Source organism: Dromiciops gliroides, chromosome 5 (assembly GCF_019393635.1).
Source record: "Dromiciops gliroides isolate mDroGli1 chromosome 5, mDroGli1.pri, whole genome shotgun sequence".
Classification (NCBI taxonomy): domain Eukaryota; kingdom Metazoa; phylum Chordata; class Mammalia; order Microbiotheria; family Microbiotheriidae; genus Dromiciops; species Dromiciops gliroides.
The window spans coordinates 272,718,152-272,744,725 of NC_057865.1; the positions used below are offsets into that span (position 1 = coordinate 272,718,152).

The 26,574-nt window shown below is 43.9% G+C and overlaps 1 protein-coding gene across 1 annotated transcript in view; it reads right to left on the bottom strand.

The window, feature by feature from the left end:
• HAL (histidine ammonia-lyase) overlaps positions 1-26,574 on the bottom strand; it is a 36,873-nt gene that overhangs the window by 9,762 nt on the left and 537 nt on the right. The window contains exons 2-16 of the mRNA XM_043968650.1: positions 23,199-23,259; positions 23,089-23,116; positions 20,173-20,247; positions 20,008-20,080; positions 19,845-19,911; positions 19,336-19,373; positions 19,104-19,229; positions 16,702-16,841; positions 13,867-13,914; positions 12,789-12,936; positions 10,799-10,894; positions 10,631-10,689; positions 7,845-7,925; positions 1,339-1,404; positions 1,093-1,258 (exon numbers count right to left, since the gene is read on the bottom strand). Of these exons, the coding sequence (XP_043824585.1) occupies positions 1,093-1,258; positions 1,339-1,404; positions 7,845-7,925; positions 10,631-10,689; positions 10,799-10,894; positions 12,789-12,936; positions 13,867-13,914; positions 16,702-16,841; positions 19,104-19,229; positions 19,336-19,373; positions 19,845-19,911; positions 20,008-20,080; positions 20,173-20,247; positions 23,089-23,116; positions 23,199-23,259 (1,272 nt within the window). The remainder of the gene's footprint in view (positions 1-1,092; positions 1,259-1,338; positions 1,405-7,844; positions 7,926-10,630; positions 10,690-10,798; positions 10,895-12,788; positions 12,937-13,866; positions 13,915-16,701; positions 16,842-19,103; positions 19,230-19,335; positions 19,374-19,844; positions 19,912-20,007; positions 20,081-20,172; positions 20,248-23,088; positions 23,117-23,198; positions 23,260-26,574) is intronic.

Consider the following 26,574-nt stretch of genomic DNA (forward strand, 5'->3'; position numbering starts at 1 on the left):
CCCAAATAGGAACCAATCTGCTTTACAAAACTCATGAAAAGTGGTGGTTTAGACTCTAGTGCGTGCAACATCTTTAGTAAGAGGGATTCACTGTCTCATGAGGCAGTTCATTCCACTGATGGAATCTTTAGCAAGTTCTTGGACAATTAAAAAAAAAAACATTTATTAGGCACCTCCTGTGTTCAAAGGACTGTGCAAAACTCTGGGGACACAAAGATAGACACAAGGCAGTGAAAATAACTTGGAGCTGGAGGACATGGGTTCAAATGCTGCCCGACTCCCTGTGTGACTTTGGGCAAGTATCTTCATGTCCCTTGTGCTCAGTCTCCTATCTGTAACATGAGGTCCTCTGAGGTCCTGTCAAACTCTAGATCTATGGTGCTGTGACTCTGGGAAGGTAGTGAGAGATGCATAGTTTGAGGGAAGGATGAGCTGAGTTCTTGACATACTGTGTTGAACATTCCAACAGGACATCGACTAATTGCCAAGCATTTGTTAAGCACCTATTACAAGCCCGACCCTGTGCTCGGTGGTAGGGGTACGAAGACAGAGAGAAGATGATTTCTATTCTTGAGGGCTTTTCATTCTGCTTGGATGGAGTTCCCATCCAGCCTCAGACACTTTACTAGCTCTGTGACCCTGGGCAAGTCACTGCACCCTGTTTGCCCCATTTTCCTCATCTGAAAAATGAGCTGAAGAAGGGATTGGCAAATCACTCCAGGATCTTTGCCAAGAAAACTCCAAATGGGGTCATGGAGACCCAGTCATGACTGAAAATGACTCAACAATAACAGCAGGTGTAAAAATTCAGTAATAAAAAGAATAATAATAATAGTACCTTCCTCACAGGGTTGTTATGAGGATCAAATGAGATTTAATATTTGTCAGGTGCTTAGCACAGTGTCAAGCACATAGTAGGTGCTTAATTAATGCTTCTTCCCTTCCCTTTACCATCTTGTCCCTCCCTCCACCTCCAGACACACACATGGGCTTGTCCAGGTCCCTCTTTCTCCAGTGTGGTCCGTCCAGGGCAGAGACCTGGGGAAACACCTCCTTTCCCATGTGCTGCTCCCAGAGAAGCGGGGTTCTTACCCAGAGCCGCCGCTGTGCAGTGGGCAATCATGAACCCAGAGTTCAGGCCTCCTTCGGCCACCAGGAATGCAGGCAGCTCACTGAGTGACGGGTTACACAGCCTTTCGATCCTCCGCTCGCTGATGGCTGCAAGTTCATGGACACCTATGGCCAAGTAGTCCAGAGCCTAAGAAAATACCTGTGCTAAGTCATTTCGTCTACTCTCGATGACACTCCCAGAGGGAGAAAAGAATGCTTAGGACTTACCTTTGCTGGGTATTCTCCATGGAAATTCCCCCCAGAAATGGTCTCTCCTCTATTGGCAAACACCATCTTTTTCAGGCAGGTCAAGGCTTAGAAGGGACAGTGGATTATAGACTTTGAAGTCTCCAGGCTCATTTGTGGGGGACGAGGGAGGAATGCCCTTGGCCGGGTCCATTTACAATTCTCTGTCCATAAGAGGCCAAGGATGCAGGTAGGCGGCACATGGGGACTGGAGTCAGGAAGACCAGGTTCAAATATGGCCTTAGACTCTTATTAGCTGAGTGACCCTGAGCAAGTCACTTTTTGCCTCAGTTGCCTCATCTGTAAAATGGGGATAATAATAGACCCTACCTCCCAGGGTTGTTGTGAAATGCTAGTGTTATACACAGTATGTATATACACGTATACATATATGTATACACAACACATAAATGTGTATGTATGTGTGCATATATAGTGTGTATATAGAGGCACATATATAGTTATATATTTATAGTTTTATATATAATTATATTTTAGTTATTATTATTAGGGCAAAGAAAGACATTGGTATTAAATTTGGACTGGCTAGCTATGTGACCCTGGGCAAGTCACTTAAACCCTCATTGACCTGCCCCCCCCAAAAAAGAATTTGGACTGGTCCTGAGATTTATATGCTCATTAAGAGTGTAGAGAGTTCCCCATGAAGACCTTTTACCAAGACAAGTCAACTGCTCTTCCACAAACTACAACCTTATGGGGCACCAAGAAAAGAAATGACTTGTGGGGGTCACAAACAGTGGACGCTGGACACAAAGATTGAACCCAGGTCCTTTAGACTCTGAGATTGGCTCTCTCTCCATTATACCACAGTGGCTTCTCTAGCCAATAATAAGAGCTGCTGCCTAAGTAGTGCTTCATGACTTACAAAGCATGGTATAATGGAAAGAACATTGAGGTTGTTATCAGAGGATCTGGGTTTAAATCCTGTCTCTCATTTACTAGCTGTATGACCTTGGGCAAGTCACTCCTCCTTGGGCTTTTGTTTCCTCTGCTGCAAAATTATATGTTTGGGTTAAACAGCCTCTGAGGTTCTTTTCAGTTCTAAATCTGTGACCCAGAGTGTTTTACATGCATTCTTTCATTAGGTGCTATTACACCCATATTAGAAATGAGGAATTTGAGGGTCAGAGAGATAAAGCATATTGAATTGCCCATGGTCACATGGCTAACAAGCATCAGAGATGGGATTTGCACCCAGGTCTCTCTGACTCCAAGTCCAGCCCTCTACCCACCAGACTACATTGCTTCTCAAAAACCTGGATGCTACTTTGTGCCAGGCACTGTGCAAATATTACCTTATTTGACAAAAATAAAAAAACCCAAAATTATCATTATTAAAGCTAATAGTTATAAGTTGATACTATTTGCCAAGTCCTCCATGCCTAATTTTTTTTTTTGGTGAGGTAATTGGGATTAAGTGACTTGCCCAGGGTCACACAGCTAGTAAATGTCAAGTGTCTGAGGCTGGATTTGAACTCAGGTCCTCCTGACTCCAGAGCCAGTACTCTATCCACTGCGCCACCTAGCTGCCCCGTCCATGCCTAATTTCATAATAAATGTAGGAATGGTTATTCCATTTCATATTATTTCTCCAGTGGGAGCTGGGAAGAGAGACAATTAAACACCAAGCAAGAGTATTTGGAATAATTGGCAGTGCTGCCCTGCTCTCCAGAGTGCCCCAGTTGGCTAGCCCATATTCATTTCCTAGGCACATGTCGGAGCTAAGGTCTCACACATCAACTTTCCTTCCAGTCCTGAGAAAGAATTTTTCTCTACCAGACAGAGCTTGGCTGCTTTTGTGATCTAACTGCCAGACCACCCACCTTTCACTTAAGCCTGAAAATACCAAGTCAAAGAGCATTAGATTTTTTTTTTTAATCCCAGGTCTCTTACGCAAAGAATCTATTGTGCAAAAGAGTGTTCACTGAATATTTAACAGCCTCTAAAAAGCCAGATTGAATAACCAGTTGTTCCTGGGACTCAGCATCAAGTCCTTGGCAGCATCAAAATGTTTGACATCAGGACGGGGTATGGTTTTATCGATGGCAATGACAAGAAACGTGAGGCATCACCATTGGCTGTGCCACTGTACCCTAAGTACAACATGCCTATGCCTTCTGACTAGCAGCTGCAGCCTCCCCTCTATGTGTGGTCTGCCCCCACTAGAATGAGAGATCCTTGGGAAGAATTGTTCTTCTTTTTTTCTTCTAAATTTCTAACCCCAGTACTAAGAATAATGCTTTGTATATAGTAAGGGCATAATAAATAGATGTTTTTTCATTCATTCATTCATTCGTTTGTTCCTTCACTCATCCATCCATCCATCCATTCGTTCATTTGTTTGTTCCTTCACTCACTCATCCATCCATCCATCCATCCATCCGTTCATTCATGCATGCATGCATGCATGCTTACATACATTTGTACAGCTTGTGGGTTCCCCCTCACTTGCCCCCCCTCCCTATTTGCATCTTTTTCATCTTAGTTTTTTTGGGTTGGTAATCTTCTTCTATGGCTTAGTTCAGGGGTCACCTCCTTCTTGAGACCTCCCTTATCTTACTCCCTGCCCTCCAATCATGACAGCTTACTTCCTCATCAAGTTATTCCATATTTACTAGTCTGTGCATATGGTATATATAGATACAAGCTATGGATAAACCAGATCCCTAGATTCTCCCCAGAGGAAGCTCCTGGAGGGAAGGAATAATAAGCCAAAGAAATATGGATTTTAGGGGGGATCAGCATGAAAGATCAGGGGAACCTCAAGCTTGCCCTGTCATAAACTGAGGAAGGGGAGAGCAGTAAGGACTGGTGAGAATCAGAGGCCCCTCAGCTGAGCCTTGAAGGAAGACAAGGGGTTCAGAGACAAAGATGTGCAGGGAGCTTTGCACAGGTTTTGTGTTTACTCATGTTTACACGCTATCTCCCCCTAGCAGAATGTAAGATCCCTGAGGGCAGGGTCTGTTTTGTTTTGGTCTTAACAACTTAACATGTCTCTTGGCACACAGGCCACCCTTAATAGGATCATAGACCTAAAGCTTGTAAGGAAGCTCAGAGATTATCTCATCTGATCCTTGAATTAGTGAATCAACATTTATTAAGCTCCTGCCATGTGGAGCCACAGAGCCCTGGGCATGGAATCAGGAAGACCAGAGTTCAAATGTGGCCTCATACACTAGCTGTGTGACCCTGGGCAAGTCACTTCACCTCTGTCTGCCTCAGTTTCCTTAACTGTAAAATGGGAGTGATAAAAGCACCTATGCCCCAGGATTGCTGTGAGGATCAAATGAGGTAATGATTATAAAGTTCTTAGCACAATTCCTGGCACAGAGTAGATGCTATATAAATGCTTGTTCCCTTCTCCTCTTCCTCTCACACGTGTGGGACACAGAGACAAAGGCTCAATTGTCCCTGCTCCCAAGAAGACTCTATTCTAAAGGGAGAGATGGTTTGAACCCCTATATGTGCCAAGCAAATACAAGGTAAGGCTGGGTTGACCACAGGGGGAGGCTTCCTGCAGGAAGGTATGTTTGAGCTGAGTCTTGAAGGGAATCAGGGATTTGAAAAGGGGAGGGGTTGAGGAGGGAGAACATTTTAGATGGGAGGGATGGCATGCAAAGGAGATGGAGGGTTGTATGTGAGGAGAATTGAGAAGGCCATTTTGGCTGGATGGGAGAACGGTTGGAGGGGAGCCATTGGTAATAAGTTTGGAAAGGTAGATGGGGCCAGGCGAAACCAGAAGGTAAACACCTTAAGGGTGGGGTCTGCTCCCCAGGGCCTTGCCTAATGCCTGGCACATAGTAGGTACTTAATAGATGATTGTGATGATTGTTGATTGACTGGTAGATGTAGAGCTGAAAGTGAGTTATTAGGGCATAGAAAGAGAGTTGGGGGTTCCAGTCTAGCTTAATGACACGTGGAGGTCTCCAATGGGAATAATTTGTGCCAGTCACCATTGGTATAAGTTTGCAATTGCAGCTGCACAACCAAACAGGACATTAAACATTCTCCCTCTTCCCTCTGGGGGAGACCCTGGAAACCCCAGGGAATGGACATGATGGCAGAGTCTTTCAGGAGAACTCAGACAGGAGTTGTCTGGCCCTTTGCTAACCTGGGCTAAGGGATAAACAGGGGATTTCAGCTCTTGGGGTGGCCTGGTCTGCACTTTTTTATGAATACTAAATGGAGAACAAGAGGGAGAGGCAGTGAGAGACAGAGACAGAGAGGGAGGGAGGGAAGAAAGGAGAGTGGGGGAGAGAGACAAAAAGAGAGAGAGGAGAGAAAGAAGGGTAGAGGGAGACAGAGAGAGGAGGGGAAGGAGTAGAAAGAGAGAGAGACACAGACAGAGAGAGACACAGACAGAGAGATACGGGAAGAGAGGGAGGGAAGGAGAGAGAGGGAAAGAAGGAAAGAGAGAAGAGAGAGAGACAGAGGAAGGGAAGGAGGGAGTGGAGAGAGAAAGAGAGAAGACAACAGAGACAGGGAAATAGAGGGAGAGAGAGAACTAGAGAGAGGAAGAGGGAGTAGAGAAAGAGAGAGGAGACAGACAGAGAGAGAAGAGACACAGAGAGAGTAAAAAGAGAAAAAGAGGAATGAAGAGACAGAAAGGGTACGAGAGGGAGGGAAGGAGGGTGGGCGAGAGAAAGAGAGACAGAGAGAGACAGAGGCAGAGACAGAGACACAGAGACATGGAGAGACAAAGACAGGGAGACAAAGAGACAGAGAGAGAATATGGATAAATGAATGAATGAATGAATGAATGAATATGGAGACTGGGCTCCTCAGGGACTGGCACTTTCACAAAGCCTGCACTGTTTCCAGAAGAGATTTATACCAGTCTGACTCCAGACCGACAGTGCTAACTCCTGGGAACCCAAGCTACCACAGGACATTTTGCAGTTTCTCTCACCGTCCCTTTGTGTGTCCAAGATGAAAAATGGACCACAGAGCAGAAACTCTACCCCACCAAGGCAAGAAGAGTGCCCTTTTTGTGTGAGAATGGAAACTTCTTTGCCATTTTCCACACAAGCTGAAAACCACCTCTGCTCTGAATCAACTGAAGTCTGTTTCAGAAATCAAGCCTCAGGATAAAACATTAAGTGATTAAAAAAAAAAATTCTAGCCAGAGAAATCATGTTCAAAACGAGAATTAATGGCCTTTTGTTAAGTGCATCAGAGCATCCCTTAAAAAAAAAAGCAGCATTAAATTAATTTGTTCCCTGACCAGGAGGCTGCAGACAGGCGCTAGCCACTGTGCTTTTTCTTGCTCCAGTCTCTATTCTCATGACCTGCAGATCTTACTTCAGTGAGTGTTGGGACCATCAATCAAGACCCTCAGAAAATAAGTAGGGAAGTGATAAAGATGGGGGGGTGGCCCCACCATGGTGCTCCTTGACCCCACAGGGCTGAATTAGGAGCAGTAGGTGAAAATTGGAGGGACGCAGATTTTGGATTGTTGCAAAGAATCTTCCTAACAATTAGAGCCTTCCCAAAGGAAGCTGACTGACCTTGGAAAGTAGTAGGTTTCAGGGGCAGCTAGGTAATGCAGTAGATAGAGCACCAGTCCTGAGTTCAAATCCAGCCTCAGATACTTACTAGCTGTGTGATCCCTGGGCAAGTCACAACCCTGATTGCCTCCCCCGCAAAAAGTAGTAGGTTTCCTGTCTTTGGAGATCTTCCAGAAGAGGATGGATGAACACTTGTCATGTCAGGAGATATTGTTGGAGGGGAGTAGACCACTATACTAGACAGTCTCTGAGGTATGGTAGATAGAAAGCTTGTCTCAGAGACCCAAAGACCTGGGTTCAAATCCTGCTTCTGACACATGCCGACTATGGGATCGTGCTCCCGTCCTATTCCCTAAGATGAATTTTCAGAGAAGATGCCCCAGCTACATGAGTACAGGGAGCTTCCTCACCTGGGAGTTTCCATTATGGATGAAATCCCCATCCTCCATACAGAGAGGAACTGTGTTATAGGAGGCACCACCACCACCACTATTACTACTACCACTACTACCACCACCACCACCACTACTACTACTACTACCACCACCACCACTACTACTACTACCACTACTACTACCACCACTACCACCACCACCACTACTACTACTACTACCACTACAGCAGCTAACATTTATATAGCACGTAATACATGCACTGTGCTAAGCCCTTTACAAAAACTATCTCATCTGAGCCTCACAACAACCCCATAAAGTAGGTCATGTTATGATGCCCATTTTACAATTGAAGAAACTGAGGCAGACAGCTTTATGTCACTTGCCCAGGGTCATATAGTCAGCATGCATCAAAGATAAAACCTGAAGCTAGGTCCTCATGGCTCCCAGGCTGCCCCTCTATCCATGGGCTGTAATGCCTTTTTTCTTTTAATTTACACATCTAAACTACTCATTTCCCCCAGAGCCCAGATGCCCTAGGGCTGGCAAGCCAGCTATGGAAGGATACAGGGTTGTCCGTTGCACTGTTAATTTCTGTCCGGATGATGTCCTTCACAAAGGCTATTGTGTCATTTGCTATACCATGGACCTAGAAGAAACAAAACATGGAATTAGGACCAACTGGCTGAAACAGAATCCCCCCCCCCATCCACACACACACCCCCAAGAACTCCTGAGCCTATTTCAGAGCTCTTCCCCTCAGAAACCTTTCAGTCATTGAGTACTATTCTGGGCAAGGCTCTGGGCTGGGCACTGGAAATACAGAACCAGGAAAGGATATAGCCCTTAGACTCAAGAGGCTTACAGTTGAAGAAGGGGGCGATGTATGGCATGCATACCAACATGGCTGTAATGAGGGAGACAGCAGAACCAGGCAAAGTGCTCTGGGAAAATTTGACCCTCTGCAATGAAAGCTAGCCAGCAGAAATCATGACATAATTGCTATTTGGAAATAATTTCATTTGCTTTATAAATTCATGAGGACCTTGCCAGAATACTACAGTGTAAACTATTGTTTAAGGCGGGGTCATCTTCAATCCCATGCTTAATGCAAAGAGTATCTCATTGTAAATGTGATCTCGCCTTCAAAAAAGTCCTCTTGACTCCACTCTTACGACCTGTCATTCCCATGCTCAAGAACTGACAGTGGCTCCCTATTGCCTCTAGAATGAATCCTTCACAAAGGCACTGGAAATTCCTCACAATCTGATCCCAGCCTGAATTTCCAGGCTTATCACATGTTCTTCTTCTCCATGCACTCCATGGTTTGGCCAAAATGGCTACTGGGTATTCCCTAAACTTAGTACTCCATCTTCTCCCTCCATACATTCCCCGTGCCTGAAATACTCTTCATTTCCATTTTTAGAAATCTTGGCTTTCTTCAAGGTTCAATTGATGTGCCCACTCAAGGGGAAAACTTCTGTTGATTCCCTCTAGCCTTCTCCTTAGATGCTCCCTCCCTCCTCAAATCATCACACGGTTATCTGTTTATGTGCCCTTTCTTCTCTCTTCTCAGAAGTGCTTAATAAATGTTTGTTCATTGACTGACTCAATGGAATGTAAGCTCCTTTCTCTCTCTCTCTCTCTCTCTCTCTCTCCATCCCTTCCTCCCTCCCTCCCCTTCTCTCTCCCTCCTTCCCTCTCTCCCACTCCCCTCTCTCTCTCTCCCTCTTTTCGTCAAATCCAAGTCCCCTGGAGTTTGAGCCCATCTCTACATTCACTGTACCACATTGCCTCTCTTCCTGGCATTAAGCCAAGATACATTCCTTACTAACATGCATATGCAAGACAATTGATTTCTGTAACAATCCAATTCCTCTACTTAATGGTGGGGTAGAGGTGACCTGGTCCCATTTTCTCAAGCTACCAAGGAGTTTCTTACTTAAACTGAATTTTGCTGGATTGCACGAATTACCTTTGCAAAAGAAGATACCATCCCTGACTGTTTCCCCTTTAATATACTCTGTGATTTTATTTTGAAGAATCACAATACCAAACAGATGGCTTTAATATGGAAATGATCCATTTGAATTTCCAAATGGAAAAGGTCAGTCACTCTCTTCCAGACATTAAAAGGTTCCATTTTCTCACTGGGAGGATCAGTCACTTTCTCAATTAGATGGGCAAGGCTGTCTTTTAATTAGCCTTGGTGGAGGTGTGAAAAACAAGGATGCCAAACCAGTAGAGCAAGCCAACCAATGGCCTGACTTGCAGAGGTGTTGAGCAAAGAAAATAAAATATACCTTTGCTGTAGAAAATGAGAAATATGAACAGGATAAGTATTTAGGTCAAAAAAACAATGTTACTAAAGTCAGAGGACGGCATCATTTCCTTTTGAAGGGATTCAGAAGCATGCCCATGCAAAGACTGATTGAAGGGACATGGGATTTATAGCCTGGGGCTGGGGTTGAGGGTGGGTGTGGTGGACAAAGGCAGTCACTAAATATCTGAAGGGTTGTCATTTGCAGATGGCATTAAACTTGTTCTATGCCCCAGAGAGCAGAACTAGAACCAGTGGCAATTGGAACAATGAAAAAAAATAGTGTTGGATTTGACATTATAGCATCTGGGTTCAAATCCTGACTCTGACACCATCCCTGTGTGATTTTGGCAAGTCACTCCCCCTCAATGGGACTCAGTTTCTTTGCTGTTAAAAGAGGAAGTTGGACTAGATGACCTCTGAGGCCCCTTCCAAGTCTAAATCTATTCTCTTTTTTTTTTGGCAGGGCAATGAGGGTTAAGTGACTTGCCCAGGGTCACACAGCTAGTAAGTGTCAAGTGTCTGAGGCTGGATTTGAACTCAGGTCCTCCTGAATATAGGGCTGGTGCTCTATCCACTGCTCTACCTAGCTGCCCCCAAGTCTAAATCTAAGTTCCCATGACTTGAAGGCATCAAAAACTCCTCCCAGGGCTAAATCCATAATGCTTTGATTTCTAAGCTTATATCAAGACCCTTTGGAGTTACAAGGCAGTAGGTTTCAACTGAACCTAAGTGAACTGTTCCTAATTATTAGAGTTAGCCACATGCTATCACAAAATAAGGAGAAGGAAGGACCCCCTACACAGCATTTTTCTCGCTTTTTCTTCCAATCATTCTCTTTTTCAAGTTTCCAGAATTTTTTCTGGTGGGGTTGGGCAGGGCAATGAAGGTTAAGTGACTTGTCCAGGGTCACACAGCTAGTAAGTGTCAAGTGTCTGAGGCCGGATTTGAACTCAGGACCTCCTGAATCCAGGGCTGGTGCTTTATCCACTGTGCCACCCAGCTGTCCCCTCCAGAAAATATTTTAGGTGTACCTGCGGACAGCAGCGCAACGTGTAGGCATCCTGCACTCGATCACAAAATCTGTGGCTTTCTGCAAGAGGGAATATGAGCGTGAGACGGAGGAAGGCATAACCCGATAGGCCAATATTCTCCAACATGTATGTCACCAGACACACGTTTCCCCCCAGAGAATCCTGCACCTGCTATTTCTGATGGGTGGTGGTCAGAATCCAAGAGGGACCGAAACCGGAAGGCCACTTCAATCTGCCCACGATGAGGACGAAGAGCGTGGATGTCTGGAATTAAGAAGGAAGTACTTCAGAGTAGGCAGACGGCTGTCCTGGGTCAGACTCATGGCTCTGCCATGACATAAAGAGCTCAGACTGTGTACTGGGATGAGTCCGAGACCTGATGCTCCATAGCCCAGTGACTGTGGGCAAAGCGTTGGATCTCTCTAAGCCTCAGCTGCCAAACAGGGATATGATCATAATACTTATTGTAAAGAAAGTGCTCTGGTAACTACATAGTGCCATATAAATGTGAGATGCTATTATTTTTATTTATTTATTTATTTTTGATGAGGCAATTGGGGTTAAGTGACTTGCCTAGGGTCACACAGCTAGTAAGTGTTAAGTGTCTGAGGCCACATTTGAACTCAGGTCCTCCTGATTCCACAGCCGGTGCTCTATCCACTGCACCACCTAGCTTCCCCGTGAGATGCTATTATTGATGATATTTGTATTAATGTAAATGATGCTCTCTGCCTGACATCTGCCAAGGGATGCTCTATGGACAGGTGTGATTATTTCCCCTGAGGTGCCAGAGGTTTCCTTACCCAGGGGTTCTCTATACCAGTGAAATCACAGGTCTCTGGCTGTCCTCCATGCCTGTAATCCTCCTCTTCTTCATCTCCCTCTCATGGCCTCCCTGGCCTCCTTTAGGGTCTGGCTAAAATTCCATCTTCTACTGGAAGCCTCTCTCAACCTCTCTTAATTGTAGTACTTCCCCTCTGTTCGTCATTTCTTGTTTATCCTGTATATACTTTGGGGGGGGGGCGGGGAACGAGGCAATGAGGGTTAAGTGACTTGCCCAGGGTCACACAGCTAGGAAGTGTCAAGTGTCTGAGCCCTGATTTGAACTGAGGGCTGATGCTTTATCCACTGTGCCACCTAGCTGCCCCCCGCAGCTTTCTTCATAACTAGGCATGAGATCCTTCTCTTAAATGTAGCCTTCCTGACTTCTCCAGTTGCCCCTTACACACAAAAAATTTACTTTGTATTTACTTCAAAAACACTTTATATAACGATAATAATGTATGTCTTGTTTCTCTTCAGACTAAAAACTCTTTGAGGGCAGGAACTTTTTTCCACATTTGTCTTTGTCTCCTCGGCATCCCACACAATGCCTAGCACACAGTAGGTGTTTACTAAATACTTGTTCATTAATCACTTGACTGATGTTTGATCCTTCCAGAAGAATATCAGCTCCTTGAGGGAAGGCACAATTTTGGGTTTTGCCTCCGTACCCTCTGCCCCTTAGCATGATACCTGACACATAGCACATGCTATGGAATAAATGCTAGGAAGGACAAAAGGAGAGGAGAGCCTTTTACTAATGTGTCAATCGTCCAGGGTGAGCAAATTCCAGCCTCCTCTGAATACATCCATCATGGGCAGGCCAGCTAAGGAGAAATGCTGGGGAAGGTGGAGTTCCTCAAGGGAATCATTGGTCATTCCACCTGTTCTGTGCTCTTCTCAAACAAACAGACAAACGTCTACCTCCTCAGGATACTAACAAGATCACCCTGTTATTATACTGACTAATGCTTCCTTTCATTTTTCTTAAATTCATCAAGTGGAAGCATTGTAAGCTCATAGCTCTAGGGCTACAAGGGACCTAAAAGTAGTCTAGTCCCTTCCTCTCATTTTACAGATGAGGAAACTGAAATCTGAGGAGGTTAAGTGACTTGCCCAAGGTCACACAGGTACTAAGGTGGCAGCGCGAGATCCCCTGGCTCCAGTTTGGGGATTTGGTGACAAAAATGAAAAAAACAAAATCCCAAATTACCCAAAACATCCCCTAAATGATTTAAGAGACTTTGGTCCCAAAGCTTTCTCTACCAACAATCCCACAATCTTCCATTTACTATTGTTTGGCCTAACCACAAGAGAAGGCAGCACTGACACCGACCTGTATCAAAGGCTTTGGTGGTGCCCTTCAGCACTTCCAAGGTCAAAGCGGCCACAATGTCAGCTTGTCTTGCGATGGCGCTTGCTCTTTCAACTGCTTCGCAGCCCAGGGATGTGATCATTTGGGTCCCGTTGATGAGAGCCAGACCCTTGGGAGAGAGATACATGGATCCAATTGCTGTAAGCGGTGTGATATGTAGTGGAAAGCACCGAAATGTGGAGTTGGAGAGTCCTGGGTTCGAATCCTGACTCTCCCACTTCCTGCTTGTGTACCTTGGGCAAGTTAAATAACCTCCCTGGATTTTAGTTTTTTTTCATCTAAAATAATGAAGGGGTTGGACTGAATGACTTTCAAGATCCTTTCCAATTTTGAGTCAATGCTCATTTAATTTCATCTATTTTTTTTTCTACTAGATTCTTTATCTTGGACTGAGCATAGAACCATCAACTATTATTATATATATTTTGGGAGTTGACCCCATTTGTGGTTTTCTAGGCAAAGATACTGGAGTGGCTGGCCATTTTCTTCTCTAGATCATTTGGCAGATGAGGAAACAGTGGCCAACAGGGTTAAGTGACTTGTCCAGGGTCACACAGCTAATAAGTGTCTGAGGATGGATTTGAGCCCTGGTTGACATTACTCCACGGCTGGGCACTCTATCCACCGCACTTCCCCGATGTTAGAATACCAGCACTGAAATCCCAATGCTAACTTTTCCTAATTGGGTCACCTTGGTCACATCATTTAACACCTTGGGTCTCAGTTTACTTATCTATAAAGTGAGGGGATTAGATTACATTTTCTCCGAGGTCCTTCCCAGTTCTAGATCAATGACTCATAAGACTTTATCTGGGCCCAGCTCTAATACTTAATAGATGGGTGACTATGGTAATAGCTAGCTAGCACCAATAGAGTGCATCAAGGTTTGCAAAGTGCTTTATAGATATTATTTCATCTTATCCTCACAACCACTGAGGAAGTCATTGTTATTCCCATTTCAGAAATGAGCTGGACAGGGGTATGAGGTGGGCTTATAAATGGATGATGTTCTCCAAATGGACTCTTTAAAATACATTACCTCTTTTGGCTTCAATGTGACTGGTTTCAATCCATGGGCTTCCAGGACCTGCAGGGTGATTGACAACATGTGAGAAGATTTCAGAAATAAATACCAACCTGATTACATATCCATTTTTATGCTGCTAAAGGGATCTTCAAATGTCAGGGCAGCTGCCGGAGTTGGCATCTCTGGCTCCAGCCTTACTTACCCCTTCTCCAACCCATCCTGCATTTGAGTTTTGGTATGTCTGACTCTCTGTGACCCCATTTGGGGTTTTCTTGGCAGAGATACTTCGAGTGGTTTGGCTATTTCTTTCTCCAGCTCATTTGACAGAGGAGGAAACTGAGGCAAACAAGGTGAAGTGACTTGTTCAGGGTTATACAGCTACTAAATGTCTAGGTCAGAATTGAACTCATGAAGAAGTCTTCCTGCTCCGTCCACTGCACTACCTATAAATGCTTATTGATTGGCACCTTACAGTATAAAACACCAAAGCCATAACTAATATGTTTTCTGCCGCCATGCATAAGCATCACAAAATACACCCACATATCAACTTTTTTTGAGGGGGGCAGGGCAATGAGGGTTAAGTGACTTGCCCAGGGTTAGACAGCTAGTAAGTGTCAAGTGTCTGAAGCTGAATTTGAACTCAGGTCCTCCTGAATCCAGGGCTGGTGCTTTATCTACCACCTAGCTGCACCCCCCACATCAACGTTTAAATATAAATCAAGTTGAAGAAAACAGAGACAAAAACTCTGGAATACAATGAGGCTGATTGACTGGGGGTGGGGGTGGGTGGGAGATGCTGACGGGGTGTGGAAGATCACAAGGAAACTTATCTCATAGCTCCCTGTTTTATCTAATTATTGTTTCACTTTTAAGTTCGAAGTTCAGTTGTTTCTGTGAGGCACTATCAGCACCCTCTAATTTTCAGCACCTTGGACCAAAGCTCTGATCACCTTGCCCTAGTTATGGTTCTGTCAAGCACAGTGCCTAGCTTATAGCAGGTGTCCAGAGAATATTTGCTGACTGTTGAACATAGGACTGTGGCCGCCATATGAAAAAAGAGGATCCAGGCCAAGAAGGGGCCCCAGACCCTTCCCCTTAAGTGGGGAACACGAGCAGGAATTGCCCAAGGCTACAAAATAAGCTGTTGCCTGAAGGAATGAAATGAGTTTATCTGGGGAACATGACAGCTAACTTCACATATCTGAAAACTGTCATATGGAAAAGGGATTAGGGATTCATTCATTCATTCATTCATTCATTTTGCTTAGCCCCAGAAGCCAGACCTAGGAGCAATGGAGAGGGGCAGGGAGGCTGACTTCAATCCAAAGTAAGAAAAATCCATCCTAACAATTACAGCTGTCCAGAGATGGTTGTTCCATCCTCTGTCTAGAGAGCTGCCTTGTGCATTGCTGGATTCCCCTTCACTACAGGTCTTTAAAAAAAAGAGAGATAACCATTTGTTGGTGATTTTGTAAAGGGACTTTTTTTTTTTGGTGGGGCAATGAGGGTTAAGTGACTTACCCAGGGTCACACAGCTAGTAAGTGTCAAGTGTCTGAGGCTGGATTTGAACTCAGGTCCTCCTGAATCCAGGGCCGGTGCTTTATCCACTGTGCCACCTAGCGGCCCCCATAAAGGGGCTTTCCATCAGGTGTGGGTTAGACTAAATGGCCTTGAAGACGACTTCCTGATTTAAAAGTCTGACCTTTTAGAATTGTTCAGGGAACAATTATCCACAGGGAGACTAAACTAAATTCAAGCAGCAATTATTAAGCACCTACCTTGTTCAGTGATGACAGGTACTCTCTGAGGTCCCTTCTTGTTCTAAAATTCTTGGTGTTATAAGTGTTTGGGGATCAACTATCTGCCCCGTAGGCTGATCCTACCTTTAGTTTCTCTTCTTTCTAAGCTAATTTTCAGCTAGTGGTTATTAAGCACCTACTCTGTTCTATTCAGTGATTATGAGTAGACTTCGGTTTTGAGATTTTGAAAAGTCCCAGGGGCAGCTAGATGGTGCAGTGGATAAAGCACTGGCCCTGGATTCAGGAGGACCTGAGTTCAAATCCGGCCTCAGACACTTGACACTTACTAGCTATGTGACCCTAGGCAAGTCACTTATCCCTCATTGCCCTGCCAAAAAAAAACAAAAAACAGAAAAGTCCTTCTTCCTGCCCAACACATGCACACACACACACACACACACACACACACACACACACACACTGCATCTTGGTAACGTCAAACATAGGGCAGCTAGGTGATACAGTGGATAGAGTGCTGGGCCTGAAGTCTAGAAGACGCATCTTCATGAGTTCAAATGTGGCCTCAGATCATTATTAGCTGTGTGACCCTAGGCAAGTCACTTAGCCCTGTTTGCCTCAGTTTCCTCATCTGTAAAATGAGCTGGAGAAAGAAATGGCAAACTCCTCCAGGATCTTTGCCAAGAGAACCCCAGATGGGAACATGACTGAACACTAACCTCAAACAGGAAGTTCATGAGTTCATAGATTTAAAGCCAAAAGGAAGCTTAGAAGCCAGCTAGTTCAACCTCGTCATTTTACAATGCAGAAACTGAGACCCAGGATGAATTGATATGTGTCTGTGGTGGGATTAGAACCCAGGACCTCCTTCCTCTGTCTGGGGCCTGAGCCTAGGCTGTCTCCCTCACAGGGCAGTATAGTTCTACAGGAGATGGTACCACAGGAATCACTGCTAAAACAACTTAAATTTCCCAACAGGATCCAATCCTGTGCCTTGGAGGGGCATCCTGAGCCAAATCAGATTCAGCTTCACAGATGGGCATTGGCAATCAGAAATCCACGTGGGCAACCCTAGAGATCCCTTACATATTTGGCATCAGCCCAGCCACTCTTTGGGGACCACATCTTCCCTTCTCCTATAAGGCCCAGTGCAAGGTGAGAAAGTGGGGCCAGATCTCCACTGGCTCCAACAGTTCCTTTCTCAGGAACGTAGGGCAGGCAGGATGCTGAGAGAGAGAGAGAAAAAAAATCAGTCCACCATTAGCGCATATGGAATGGGCTTCTAGGCACACAATTCCTGATGGAGAGAGACCCTCCCTTTCCCCCTTCCCCTTAGCCCCCCCCTCCTTCCTCACCTCAGCCCAAACCTGGTATTATTTGCTATCGAAAAAAATAGCTACTGTGTCCCAGAAAAATCTAGAGCAGGAGATCACAGACTTAGAGCTTGGGGCACACTCAATTTAACTCCCTTATTTTACAGAACAGGAAACTGAGGCTCATGGAGATTAAGGGGCTTGTTCAGGGTCATCCTTTTGTTGTTGTTGTTGTTGTTGAGCTATTTTTCAGTCATGCCTGACTTTCTGTGACCCCATTTGGGGTTTTCTTGACAGAGATATTGGAATCTTCCAGCTTATTTTATAGATGAGGTAACTGAGACAAACAGGATTAAGTGACTTGCCCAGGGTCATACAACTAGTACGTATCTGAGATCAGATTTGAACTCAGGTCTTCCTCACTCCCTGGACCTCCCTTCTAGCTCAAGATCTGGGAACCTCTGGGTGTCCTCAAACACCCCATTTTAGAAGGAGCATTGACAACTTGGAATATATCTGATGGAGAGCAATCAGAATGGTGAAAGAATTTGAAATGATGTTCTTCGTGGATTGGTTGGAAGTGTTTGGAATGTTTAGCCTGGAGAAGAGAAGACTGGAGTGAGAGGGCGTCATGATCACATTTCAAGTCTCAGAAGGCCCTTGTGTAGAAGAAAGCTTAGTCTTATTAATACGTTTAGGCTGGATGTTAGGGAACATCTTCCCAACAATTACATCTATCTCATAAGGTAGGAGGCCATCCCAGGAGGTACAGAGTGTCTCCACATCAGTGGTCTTTATATGGGGGTTGAACTTGTCAGGTCATTCCTAACTCTAGACCTGTGAGGCCATGGTGAAGGGGACTAAAGTTTTAATACTTTAAGCTTATGTTGCTTGCAGAAGGAATCCATGTTTTGGGTAAGGATTTGGGTGAGATGATCTTACAAGCATAGCTTTAGAGATGGGAGGGACCTTAGAGGGCATCCAGGCCCACCCCCTTATCTTACAGATGAGAAAACTGAGGCCCCAGAGAAGTGACTTCCTCAATAATGGATCAATAATAAGTGGCATGAGGGGGCAGCTAGGTGGTGAAGTGGATAGAGCACTGACCCTGGATTCAGGAAGACCTGAGTTCAAATCCGGCCTCAGACACTTGACACTTACTAGCTGTGTGACCCTGGGCAAGTCACTTAAACCCCGTTGCCCCGCCAAAAAACAAAACAAAAATAATAAGTGGCATGGTCAAAATGTGCACCCTGCTCTTTTGATTGTGAATCTAGTATTTTCCCCATGACACCACTGCCTCTCTTGGAGCTCCCTCCCAGTTCTGAGAGTCCATGATCCTATGATTTGTTCGAGTATACAGAGGAACATTGACTGATGTCACAAGTGCCGATTGTTGAATCAGGCCAGCAGAACAGAGATGACACAGCTGAAATTCTAGAAAATGGGGTGCCCTAGTGGCCTGGTCCTGCAGCATCATTATGTGGGAGTGTCCAGTGTTGCTTCATACTGGAATTTCCTCAATGCAAGTACAAAGTATTTTCCACCCAAAGGAATTTAACAGCATTACAATCAGTTCCCTAACTGGCTCCGTCACTTTGCGAAAGCCAGTAATTCCCTCCCTGGCCTTTGGTTTCCCCACCCGTAAAAACGAGGGGGTTGGTCTAGACAATTTCTAAGGTACCTTTCAGTTTTAATCTGTGATGCTAGGACTAGGGGGACTAAAGTTCTAATATTTAAAGCTTATGTAACTTGTCCTTATCTTTGTAAGACCAGTAATAATGATAATCGCTCACTTAAGATTTGCAAGGCATTTTGCACACATTGTATCGTTTGGTTCTCTCAACAATTCCTGTTGAAGGTAGATGCTATTATTACCCCCATTTTATAGATGTGGAAACTGAGGCATTGTCCAGGATCACTGAGCTTAGTGGTTATCTGTGGCCTTCCAAACTCCATCTTCAACAGAAAACAAAGTTTCTTCATAGACTGCATCTTGACATAAAAAAATAAAACCCTATCTCTGGTAACATTCCTCTTCCTTGCTTCCTCTCGTCTCAATCATTTCCATTCCCCTTCTTCCTGTCCCTTCCTGCATCATTCCATTGACGAGCTTGATAACATTCTTGTTTCATATTAACCTCCCAGCCAACATTATTAATTCCAGGTTATTACCGTTAAACATTTCGATAACTTGTTTGAGAGTTTCCAGGGAAATTCCACTGTATCCTTTGGCTAAGACATTGATTCTCAAAGCCATGAGCATCCGGCACCTTTCTGGGATCAGTGGTTTCCCAACACCTGGGAGGACAGCAACAGAGCAAACATTTTGTTTTCCCCAGTCAACCGCAACCCTTCTGCCACTCAAAGAAAAACCAAGCAGAAGTTTCAAGTAACTTTTCATTACCTGAGGAATGGGAACGCACTAAATTAACCTGGAGTTCTCTAAGAGAGGAAAGAAAAAAAAAGAAAGAAAAACTCTTTGTAAACTTCAATATGGGTCTCATCGTTTAACAATTTTCACCAAAATGATGGAGGTCAGTCAAGAGGCATTTGTTAATATTATGTGCCAGGCACTGTGCTAAGTCTTTTTCAAATATTATCTCATTTTATCCTCCTACCAACTCTGGGAGGTAGCTTCTATTATTATCACCCCTATTTTAAAAATGGAGAAACTGAGGCAGGTGGTGGCTTTTACCCCAATTTTAAAGATGGGGAAAGTGAGGCAGAAGGTAGCTAAACTACTTGCCTAGGGTGACATAGCTAGTAAGTATCTGTGGCAAGATTTGAACTCATCTCCTCTTAACTCCAAATACAGTACTCAATTCAACATGCCACCAAGCTGTCTAGGTCCATAGTGAAATGAATTCACAAAGAATCTGAATGAATTACTCAGACAAAATGTCCCCCACCCACCTTAGCTTATTGATGGGGATGAGGGTCCTGGCAAATTTTCCAAATCCAGTAGTGATTCCATAAACAACTGAAAAGGAAAATATAGGGCAGATTAGTCATAGATAATCGTTTCACTAAAAATCAATAATATAAGGCATCTCAAACCCTGAAGGAGAATGGATACCAGTTTTCTCTCTTATGATGCTCTCAATGACCTCTCTGGAGGCTTGCACTCGCTTCTCAGCTTCTGGAGTAAGCTAGGAGACAAGAGATCAGGAGCTTGGTTGGGATGCCTTCCCAGGGTGGGACAATGGTGATCTTGGGTTGTTTTCCTCCCCAATATATTTACCTTGATTTTGTAGAGTCCTTTTCCTAAACAGAGCAAATCCTCAGTTGTCAGACTATCTCCATCTAAGCCGATGTACTAGTCAAAAGAAGTGGATTTTAATGAGAGAAGAACACAAGGGGGTATAATGACACACTACCAGGTAGCTCTCCTTCCCTCCCCCAAAAAAGTGATCTTGGGCTTAATTGAGAAGCAATAATCCCTGGAATAAGGAGGTGATAAGTTCCACTGTGTTCTGCCCTAGTCAGATCACACCTAGAAAGTTGTGTTAGTTTCTGACAACCATAGTTTAAGGTGGTCATTGATAAGGGTATAAAGAAGGGCAAACAGAATGGAGAACGACCTTTGCAATATAAGCAGGGTGGGGGAGTGTTGGAGCTAGTTAAATTTTAGTGTGATAACTAATATGATGATATGTTTTACATGATAGAACATGTATAAGCTATATCAAAATGCTTACTGTCTCAGGGAAGGGAGGAGGTGAGAGAGGGAGAGAGAGAATAAGGAACTTACATTAAAAAAAATTAATATTAAAAATGGTCTTAGGGGCAGCTAGGTGGCACAGTGGATAGAGCACTGGCTCTGGAGTCAGGAGGACCTGAGTTCAAATCCGGCCTCAGATACATAACACTTACTGTCTGTTTGACCCTGGGCAAGTCACTTAAACCCAATTGCCTCACCAAAAAAAAAAAAAAAAAAAAGGGAAAAATGGTCTTTACATATAATTGGGCGAAAATAAAAATAAAGACTAAAAATAAACAAATAAATAAATACATCTCAGGGTGAGCATTTACACCCAATAAACTATAAATCAAAACTTGATTCCTTATCTTGTTAATTTTCTAGACTTTATAAAGTGACGGAGAAAATGCTACCAATACAGATGAAACTTAAAAGTGTGTCCCGGGGCAGCTAGGTGGTGCAATGGATAAAGCACTGGCCCTGGATTCAGGAGGACCTGAATTAAAATCCAGACTCAGACACACTTACTAGCTGCATGACCCTGGGCAAGTCACTTAACCCTCATTGCCCCCCCACACACACACACAAAATTTTTAAAGTGTGTCCTGCATGCATTTTGCTTCCAGAGAGACGATAGTTAAATATTTACCAGCACACCCCTGCATTTAAGTGTGGCAGAATTAAGGCTGTTTAGCCTGAAGAAGGGAAAAGAGGACATAATAACCATCTCCAAGTGTTCCAAGAGTTGTCCCGTGGCAAGAAGGATTAGATTTATTATATTTGGCCCCAAGTGACAGAACTAGGAGCTATAGGTAGATGTTGGTCAATACCTTAATTTAGGATTAACAAATTTCCCTGCAATTAAAGCGCTGCTTTCCTTCTCACTGAAATTCCGTCAGTAGAGAGGCTGGAAAACTACTTGTACTAAATAGTCACCAAGGTTCCTTCCAATGCTAAAATTCTAATCATTCTACAGAATTGAACATGGGCACTTCAGAGATTTCACCACTGTTAGTGAAATGGAAATACAGTCACTACACAGTTAAAAAAAATAGTAGGGAAGCTAGGTGGTGCTACAGTGGATAGAGCACTGGCCCTGGAGTCAGGAGGACCTGAGTTCAAGTTCAACCTCAGACGCTTAACACTTACTAGCTATGTGACCCTGGGCAAGTCACTTAACCCTCAATGCCCCGCAAAAATAAATAAATGAATGAATGGATAGATAGATAAATAAATAAATAGATTAATTAATTAAAAAATAAATTTAAATAATTAAATTAAAATAGTACATTCCAAAATAGGGGGTGGGAATGGCAACTAAACTGTGATCAAGACAGCAAAAGTTGGCATAGTTTCTCACAATCTCTCCTGTGGCTACCAGGGCCTTCTGTGTATTCATTCGGTTCCATGAATATTTCATGGGTGTCTTATCATTTACAAGGTATCATACTATACAGTGTAAGTTCCATGAGGGCAGGAATGATTGCAGTTTGTTCTTTGTATCTCCTGTGCCTAATATAGCTTCTGAAACATAGAAAGTGCTTACTAACTTTAAGGCTTGCAGCAACATTCATATTATATGTGTGTGTGTGCGTGTGCATGTGTATGTCACATGTGTGTATGTATGTGTATACAGACATCTGTCTACATGTATGTGTGTTTATATACACATATAAATATATGCCTATATCCAAAAAAGAAAGAAAGAAAGAAAGAAAGAAAGAAAGAAAGAAAGAAAGAAAGAAAGAAAGAAAGAAAGAAAGAAAGAAAGAAAGAAAGAAAGAAAGAAAGAAAGAAAGAAAGGAAGGAAGGAAGGAAGAAAGAAAGAAAGAAAGAAAGAAAGAAAGAAAGAAAGAAAGAAAGAAAGAAAGAAAGGAAGGAAGGAAGGAAGGAAGGAAGGAAGGAAGGAAGGAAGGAAGGAAGGAAGGAAGAAAGAAAGAAAGAAAGAAAGAAAGAAAGAAAGAAAGAAAGAAAGAAAGAAAGAAAGAAAGAAAGAAAGAAAGAAAGAAAGAAAGTGCTTACTAAATGCTTGCCAAATTGGGTCATACTGATGTCCTGAAAATGAGCCTAATTCTCTTACTCTTTGTCATCAGTAAGAAAGGGTTCAGGACACTTTCCTTAATACAATGGAAACTTGCTGTTGGCCTGTATTTTCCTACCAGAAAATTGTTGTTGAGTCATTTCAGTCATGCCTGACTCTATGTGACCCCTTTTGGGGTTTTCTTGGCAAAGATCCTGGAATGGTTTGCCATTTCCTTGTCCAGCTCATTTGACAGATGAGGAAATTGAGGCAAACAGGGTACAGTGACTTGCCCAGGGTCACACAGCTAGTAAGTGTCTGAGGCTAGGTTTGAACTCAGGAAGACGACTCTTCCCGACTCCAGGGCCAGCACTCTGTGCACTATGGCGCCACCTAGCGGCCCCTTCCTACCAGAAAGACCCTTGGTTAAATCCTACCTTCTCAGGTTCGCGGTATTTGCTGTATCTGAGAAAAGCCTGTTAAAGGAAACACGTCCACAACGGAGAGGATTTCAGAGAAAGCTAAGATGATTCTCAGAAAAGGATACAGGTAAACTCCTTCCGGCTGAGATGGAATGAAGTCTGGAGACATCACATCGCCTTCTATCACTAAAATGAGAAGGCCAATGAGTCTTACAGGCGCACAGGTCAAAACTCCGCTCAAAAACCTTACAGTTAAAATAAGGCGAGGCCACGACACCGCCCATTCCTCATCAATAAACAAACCAATGCGACAGAAACTGTAGCTGTATCTCCCTCCGCCCCCCCCCCCCAAGCAAAAGGACAAACATTTCCCTCCCCCGAATAAACCTGGGGTTCCCTCTCCCACAAATAAGTACAGTAACTGCGGGAAGACTAGTGGAAAGGTATCTATTTAGAGATGCACACGCTGATGCTACAGGGCCCCAATGGCTAATCAAGTGACATAATGTGAACAGGGTCTTTCTTCCTTCCTTTCTTTCTTTCGCTGGGCAATGAGGGTTAAGTGACTTGCCCAGGGTCACACAGCTAGTAAATGTCAAGTATCTAAGGCCAGATTTGAACTCAGGTGCTCCCGAATCCAGGGCGGGTGCATTATCCACTGCACCACCTGGCTGCCCTCCCGAACAGGGTTTTTCAAACCTTAAAACACTATATAAATGGTGGCGGGTTTTGTTGCTGCTGTTATTTATTTTTTCTTCTCATGGTGTCCTCATGCCACTCCTCCCCCCTCCCCCCCACCCCCACCCCCAACCCTGCCTGGCCAGGTTGCTCAGCTTCCCTTACTGGTCTGGCTCCTCTCTCAGCCTCCCCACCTTTCCAGCCTTCTTTGGCCTTATGCCCAAACATATTCTTTGTGATCCAGTAATGAAACGACACTGGCCTCCTTGCTGCTCCTCCCACTGGATGCTCCAGCTCCCGACTATGTTCCTTGTGTGCCCCACAAGCCTGGAATACTCTCACTCCTTGTCTCTGCCTTCTGGCTTTCCTGACTTCGTTCAAGTCTCAGCTAAGTTCCACCTTCTTCAGGAAGTTTTTCTGGATGCCCTTCATCATTCTAGTGCATTTGCCAAGGGTCTGTCTGTCTGTCTGTCTGTCTGCCCCTTTCTTTCTTCCTCTCCCCCTCTTTCTCTCTTCCTTTCTGTAGCTATATCTGGATCTGTATCTCTATTTGTCCATCAATCATCTACCTATCTGTCTGTCTAGCTATCTTTCTATTGTCTATCTATCATATATTTGTCTGTCTATCTATCATCTATCTGTCTGTTATCTATCATCTATCTATCACCTGTCTGTCTATCTATCATATATTTGTCTATCATCTGTCTATCTGTCTATTATCTATCATCTGTCTGTCTATATATCTGTCTATGTATCATCTATCATCATCTACCTTGTTTGTACATTGTTTTCTCATTAAACTGTGAGCCCCTGAGAGCAGGGACTGTCCTTTGCCTCTTTTGCATCCTCAGGGCTTAACACCATCCCTGGCACCTAGTAAGCACTTGACAAATGTTTACTGATGGACTGCAGCTAAACTCTCAGGTACATCTGAATAATGGTCTGGATGTCTAGATAAATGGAAGGAAGATGGGTGAGAGAGAGAAAGAGAGAAATCAATAATAATCCTGGGGGACAAGAGATCAAAGGATCACAGACTTAGAAGGGAATTTAGAGGTCATCTCCTCCAATGCCCTTATTCTAAAGATGAGGAAACTGAGGCAAAGAGCAGTTAAGCAACTGACCAAAGTCCTCAAGGTAATATTTGGGGCAGGATTTGACTCCAAGACCCTTGACTCTGTTGCCAGCATCCTTTCTACCATACTGTGATACCTCTCAATGAATGAAATCTACTTTCCCTCCAAGCTCTGTCACTCACTACCTGTGTGGCCCTGGGCAAGTCTCTCTTCATTTCTTTTTGTTTTTTTAAATTTTTTTGGTGAGGCAATTGGGGTTAAGTGACTTGCCCAGGGTCACACAGCTAGTAAGTGTTAAGTGTCCGAGGCCAGATTTGAACTCAGGTCCTCCTGACTCCAGGGCCAGTGCTCTATCCATTACACCACCCAGCTGCCCCTCTCTCTTCATTTCTTTTTGTTTTTGTTTTTTAAATTTTTTTTGGTGAGGCAATGGGGGTTAAGTGACTTGCCCAGGGTCACACAGCTAGTAAGTGTTAAGTGTCCGAGGCCGGATTTGAACTCAGGTCCTCCTGACTCCAGGGCCGGTGCTCTATCCATTACACCACCCAGCTGCCCCTCTCTCTTCATTTCTTTTTGTTTTTGTTTTTTAAAATTTTTTTGGTGAGGCAATGGGGGTTAAGTGACTTGCCCAGGGTCACACAGTTAGTAAGTGTTAAGTGTCCGAGGCCGGATTTGAACTCAGGTCCTCCTGACTCCAGGGCCGGTGCTCTATCCATTACACCACCCAGCTGCCCCTCTCTCTTCATTTCTTGAGGCCTCAGCTTCTCATATTTAAAATGTACTAGACGGCTTTCAAAGTCCCTTCCAGAACCAAATCTATGATCCTCATTCAGAGATGGGAGTAAACCAGAAAGCTATATTATGTTATTTACATAATCAATCAATCAATCAACATTTGTCAAGGCATGATGGTGTTAAGCACGTATTGCTCAGTGTGTACTTAACACTGTGCCTGGCACATAGTAGGGTTTAATAAATTTTGATTGATTGACTATATATATTGTTAGATGTGATCACCCATATGGGCATTTTTCTTTACTATAAAGGAAAGGCTGAGTCTGAAGTGGGTAGGACAAGGGGACTATGCCAGAAATGACCATGAGGTACCAACAGAAGACATTAATAATACATGATTTAAAAGAAAGCGAAAGTGGAGGGCAAAAGAGAACAGGTGTTAAGGTTTAGTGAGTGGGACTTAAAATAATTCCTTAAATAAAAAAATAAAATAAATTCCTTCCCTTTGGTCTGCTCCTTTCCCAAGAACCACCAATGAAACAACAACAACTGGGGGCAGCTAAATAGTGCAGTGGATAGAGCACCGGCCCTGGATTGAGGAGTACCTGAGTTCAAATCCAGCCTCAGACACTTAACACTTACTAGCTGTGTGGCTCTGGTCAAGTCACTTAACCCCAATTGCCCAGCAAAAAAAAGAAAAAGAAAAGAAACACCAACAACTGACCTTCAAAAGCTTCTCTTCTAGAGTTCTGAGGGAGCTTGGGCAAATGACTTTTTTCCTTTCTAGGACTCATTTTCCTCACTCCCTTTCCTTACTCATCTGTAAAATGAGGACTTTGGACCAGGTAGCCTTTCATGGCCCATCTTCCCTCTGAGACTCAGTTTCTTTATCTATAAAATGGGGAGGTTGGAACAGATAACCAACCTCTGAGGGCCCTTCCCTTCTCTAGGCCTGTTTTCTCATCTGTAAAAGGATGAGGTTGGACCAGAAGACCTATCAGGTCACTTCTAG